We start from the raw sequence: 6,000 nt of genomic DNA on the forward strand, positions 1-6,000 counted from the left end.
TGTGTTTGAACTAGCCATAAGCCATCACAAATGTGTTGTATTGCGTCAGCTTCTGTTTTCAGTTTGATTTATACTCATACAATGTTTCATTTGCATGGATTCAGTGTAGTGCTGGGTGCACAGCAAATGAAAGATGTGATTTTTTGTATATTGTATAAGTTGAATCATATTAAGAAAGAAAGAAAGAAAGATTGGTTCGAGTGAATAGGATTAAAATGTTCTTCTGTGTACTGTAGCAGACTAAATGTATGATCTGTTGCTGTATTTTTAGTAAGTCAGATAGTAGACCTTGGCCAACCACACATCATCCCTTGAAAGATAAACGCATCTTGGGATTTTACTTAATAGCAACACTGTGTGAAGTAGTATTTGAGATGTATAATATGAAGTGTGTTATTAGTAACAGGTTTTTTGTTTTTTTTTTAATATAGGATGTCAAAATATGAGAATATAGCTGAGACTGCTAGAGTAACAGATTGCCGGATTGACTACATACGGAAAGGTTTGGCTATTGCTTTGTTCTACTATGCAAGATGTCTACAGCTGGGCTTGGGTGCCACACAGAACAGCAAAGAAGCTCAGTATTACTACAGCAAGGTGCAGTGTTTTATCAAAACAGTACTTTACAGCCAAGTTGAAATGCTTTTATTTGGTCCCAGATGCTGTTTTAATTTTCATATCTAGAATTTCCACTCTGTACCTAAAGAGGATATCTCTTTCTCTGTAGTTAAAGCTCACGAGTTAATAAGATGCCTGTCATATTTATAGAGCCACCTCTTTTACTGCCAGTCAATCACAGACTAAGTACATAAGTGAGAGAATACAAATCAGCCTAATGGTAAACGGAACATATAAACCGCTAGAAACAAGTGCACACCTTGATTTAAAATTTGACCCAAACAGCTCCCTGAGTTTTGGTATGTGAACTTTGTTATGTATAATTTATGAAATGTGATCTCTCTGCCGGTTTCATTCCAAATAACCTCTTATTCCAGCAGATAGTGCACTTTGTTCAAACCATTGCTCACGTTGTTTAGTGTTTATTATCCCCATGTCAGCATTTTCAGTGGCATACATGAACCCCTCCATTAAACGTTTTGGGGCCAAATTCCTTAATGGCATTCATTAGTGACAGTGAAACATTTTTACATTTCAGTTTTAGATTGTGCTTTAAAGTGATTTACCAGGGTGACATTCAAAATCAGGATTCATTACAGCTGTTGGCATACAGTTGACAGTTTAAGGACTGCCAGTATAAGTGATTTGCTAAAGTTCACAGACGGGGAGCTGAGCAGGCATCCATGCATTTTAAAGCCACACACCAATCACTGCACTATACTCTCTGACAATTTTGTGTTCCTATTTATATAATAGTAACAAAACAAGCACATGACATTTGTATTTACTTTTGATTAGTCTCAGATGCTTTCCCATGATGCAAGGGTGTGAGTTAAAGAAAATGTGTTACTCTTCAAGTAATGGTGCGGAGTGGAGGCTGAGGCTAGGGATTTGCACTGGCAATTGGAAGGTTGCTGGTTCAAATCCCGTAAACGCCAAAAGTGACTCTACTTTGTTGGGCCCTTGAGCAAGGCCCTTAACCTGCAATTGCTCCATAGGTTTGATGTTAATCAGCATCCTCCAACCAGCAGGGAAAACCTGGGGATTGGTGGCAGAATTGGCACTCCATTGGCATGTGAGTCCATAAAAAATCTCACATTGGTTCCATTCCATCTGAACTAATGTGGTGCTGAAGTGTCACCTGTTGCATGGCCGCACTCAGGTCCTAATCTGGGATCCAGAGTTGGTTTGTCATTTGGTGGGTGCAGCAATGTGCTGTATCAGTGTGTGCTCTTTCTCTTTTCAAGTAATCATATATTAGGTTAGTCATACTATCATTCATTTGGGTGGTCAGGTTGTATTGGAACCAGCACGCAGCATGATGTTCTGTTGGGTGGCTTATAAGATTTATATTTAAGTACTTTCAGATTGGGGCGGCACGGTGGCACAGTGGGTAGCGCTGCTGCCTCGCAGTTGGGAGACCTGGGGACCTGGGTTCACTTCCCGGGTCCTCCCCGTGTCTGCGTGGGTTTCTTCCGGGCGCTCCAGTTTCCTCCCACAGTCCAAAGACATGCAGGTTAGGTGGATTGGCGATTCTAAATTGGCCCTAGTGTGTGCTTGGTGTGTGGGTGTGTCCTGCGGTGGGTTGGCACCCTGCCCAGGTTTGGTTCCTGCCTTGTGCCCTGTGCTGGCTGGGATTGGCTCCAGCAGACCCCCGTGACCCTGTATTCGGATTCAGCGGGTTGGAAAATGGATGGATGGATGGATGGATACTTTCAGATTGTATTTTTAAAGTTTCTGGTATAATGTCAGTGTAGGAAAACACAAGCCTGTCTTTCTTGCACATACTTCACAGAACCCAGCATGCCTTTCACAGTCACGTAGATCATATATGTTATTAGTGTACTGTAGACATTACACTTATCAAACAATTAAAAATAATAAACATAAGCAGGTCACATAAAGAGTACAGCCTTCTAACCACAAACTTTGAAGTTTTATACAAAGAACAGTCAGTAATGTTACTGACAACCCGACAAATAGCTTGTCGTGGCACAAGAGACAGACAAAGTCCAAAGAAAAGTTGGGGTGCCAACCTAGCCACCCTGTTTAATAATAAATCAACGAAAAAACTGCTTTTGGTAGCAAAATAAACAGGCGCTCAATGGCACAAGCACAAGATAAAGATACAAGTCACAGCCACTATGGGTCTGTCTATGGAGCTCCATCCTGCATTAGGTTTGGATTAAGACTGAGGTGCCACATTCTAGGAACAGCCGCCTTCATATGGTTTGCACTGGAAGGGGTGAGACATCTCAGAGGAAGGAGGGCGGAGTCATTTGCCCTCAAAGGGCATCTTCTCAGAGTTACGGAGGGGAGAGACAAGACTGTTAATGACGGCGCCCCATCTCGTCCGAGAGTACTATCACATACCTGATCTCAGCTGATAACGTTATCCACAGACGCACATTTGTGACAAGCTGCACTTTAAAAATTCAAAATGTTTTTTCTTAACAGGGTGCCAGTCTGCTCATACTATGGCTAAGGGCTGCATTGTTGACTTTATAAGACTATTCAGAGGGTGCATACATGACAAACATCCATCCATCCATTTTCCAACCCGCTGAATCCGAACACAGGGTCACGGGGGTCTGCCGGAGCTAATCCCAGCCAACACAGGGCATAAGGCAGGAACCAATCCAGGGCAGGGTGCCAACCCACCACAGGACACACACAAACACCAAGCACACACTAGGGCCAATTTAGAATCCCCAATCCACCTAACCTGCATGTCTTTGGACTGTGGGAGGAAACCGGAGCACCTGGAGGAAACCCACACAGACACGGGGAGAACATGCAAACTCCACGCAGGGAGGACCCGGGAAGCGATCCCGGGTCTCCTAACTGCGAGGCAGCAGCGCTACCACTGCGCCACCGTGCCGCCCATAACAAACATGTATGGAGGAATATTTTTGGACAAAAAATAAATAAGTAAAAGAAAGTACTGTGAAATTTGTCAATAAATGAAGAATAAGAACATGAAATGCAAGTGTTAATAAATAAATGTGTCACAGAATGTGTTTTGTTGCTTATTTAATTTTGTCCATAATACTCTTTCAAACACAATACGAAATGAAGCTTGAATTTAAAACTGTCACTTCCACTCATAAAAGCTGAGAAGGTGGGCAGTTGAAAGTGCTGTGTTTTAATTGTTGAATCGTTCCTACACTGAACTTAAACATTCAGCCATCAAATGCCACATTTACAGCAGACACTTCAGCTGCTGGCTCCTAATGATGAATTCACAGTTCATAAAACAAAAGCAGCCACTTAACACAGTAACTCTGGGAAACTTCTTGCTCTTGTAATCAACATGCAGTGTCACAACTTTGAGCAGACGTGCGAGCCACAGGATTCTCAAGTCCAGTAAAGCAGGTACGTCCACTCTGAAGACGATTTACCAATCAAAAAGCAGTACTTAGTAGAGCCCGCCTTCTCAGCTTTAACGAGCGAAAGTGACAGGTTTAAATTCAAGTCGTAGCGTTTGGAGAAATATTAGAAACAAAATGAAATCAACAGCAACCAAAAATATATTCAATGACACACTTATTTATTTGCTCTCACATTTAATGCTCTTTTTCTTTATTTATTGTCTTATTTCTCAGCACCTTATTTGCACATTTGTTTAATTTTTGTCTGAAATATTCCACCATAAAGCTGATTGTATTGACAGAGGACTAATGCTCTTTCAATTTGTGAGCATCACAATCACAGGATGTCCGATTAGACAGATCTTCTGCTTTGAATACAACTGATGTTCTTACTGTAGCAGGCCACTGCATGGTGCAGTTCTTTACATACAGTAAGTAATGAAAGTGATAAATCTGTCACAACTGAAATATGGGATGAAATGAAAAGTCATGGTAGGCTGACATATGCGACTGTCCCAGGAAACGAGTGACACCTTGTCACCATACCCTTAAAGCAATGTTTATTTTTGTAATAAAAAAGTGTTTTACCTGAAATAGTCAGTTAAAGTGCAAATATAAATAAATAATGTTTCATATTTAATTGCAAATGTCTAAAATTGTGTGTATGGAAGAGCAGCAGAGTCTAGTGAGTATTGTTATATGTATTGTACGATGTCAGCTAAAAAAGTTTTAAAAAATCAGTGTGAGAATTCCCTGTGATGTAGTTCAGAACACACAGGACAAACCATATTAAACAATCTGAAATAGTAAATAAATAAAAATTAATGAACAAACATCACAAATGGTAATCGCGATAATAATGTGAAACAAGTCCGGGAGTTAAGTGCTCAACTTTGCTCCTTTTGAAGTGAAACCCAGTGGCCATATCGGACCTCAGAATACATTATAACATCCGTGATGAAGTATTTAGTCAGAACTTTCCCAGAGAAGTCATTGAAGACATTATTTGAATATTTGGGATTGTTGCAAAGATTGATTTTTCTCTAGCACCCCAAGTTTTGTCTCACTTTTGGGTCTGGCATTTACCATCCAAGTTCATAACATTGCAAAATAAGGTTGCTTTCCAATTTAATGTTCCTCTGTTTTTCTTCCAAACAGGCAGCCCTTCTTGATCCAGACGTTGTTGCAGACCTCCAAACTGAAGTTAATCATGGGATTCTTTAGGGCATTCTACCTGGATTTCGCCATTTAAAGATTCAAACGTGATTCCAAAAAGGAAAACTTCACCATTTCCCTGTTTGTTTCCATGCTCCTTTGCCATTAATGTTTGACACATTTATACGATTGACACGGCTGATGGCAAATGACATCATGTTGACCTTGTGAACCTATGCATGAACATTTTATCTTTATTTTTAAACAGTGACTTTATAGAATATTAACTTTTGGGACATGTAACAAGGCTGAGAAGGTCCTCCAGCACAACCCACAAAATATCTGCATATTTTAGGGGCTACAGCTCCACTCTTACCACTTTTAAAATTTAGTTTGCACCTCTTTCATATAAACACAAACAACACTATGTTGGGTTTTTTTGAGTTTAGTTACAGCCAAGGTGAGAGGTGAAAGGGCCATTAAAGTGTGTAGCCTGTTGCCAACAAATACCATGAAGCTTCCTGTCAACTATTGTTTTGGATCCAAAGGTGCACACAGAGAAACACAGCATGCGTGAGAGCAAACATCCTGAAGCAGAATAGTGTGGCTGATGATCCTTTCAGTCAGCCATTACTGTCATTATGTGTCATCAATCATTGATCCTGAGCGTGCAGTGGCTTACAGTTGAAATCTGGATTTGTTTTTCTTCTTGCTCTTTGCCTGTACATCGGGTTTCTATCCTTTAAATCGTATCCAATCCTGTACTTCACATTAGAATAAGCTATGCAATTATAAGTTTTTAGTTTATCATTCCATTGAGACTAAAATGAAATAAATTAATTATAGGCATGAAAAC

The 6,000-nt window shown here is 40.3% G+C and overlaps 1 protein-coding gene across 2 annotated transcripts in view; it reads left to right on the forward strand.

The window, feature by feature from the left end:
* Positions 1-5,288, forward strand: part of lrp2bp (LRP2 binding protein) — a 29,437-nt gene extending 24,149 nt beyond the window's left edge. The window contains exons 8-9 of one of the 2 annotated variants that reach the window (XM_028802105.2): positions 432-502; positions 5,148-5,288. In XM_028802105.2, coding sequence (XP_028657938.1) covers positions 432-502; positions 5,148-5,161 — 85 coding nt within the window. In that variant the 3' untranslated portion in view covers positions 5,162-5,288. Of the gene's footprint in view, positions 1-431; positions 598-5,147 lie in introns of both variants that reach the window. The other variant, XM_028802103.2, reaches the window with a different exon arrangement.
* Positions 5,289-6,000: the final 712 nt, after the last annotated feature.

Source organism: Erpetoichthys calabaricus, chromosome 5 (genome assembly GCF_900747795.2).
Source record: "Erpetoichthys calabaricus chromosome 5, fErpCal1.3, whole genome shotgun sequence".
Lineage (NCBI taxonomy): Eukaryota > Metazoa > Chordata > Cladistia > Polypteriformes > Polypteridae > Erpetoichthys > Erpetoichthys calabaricus.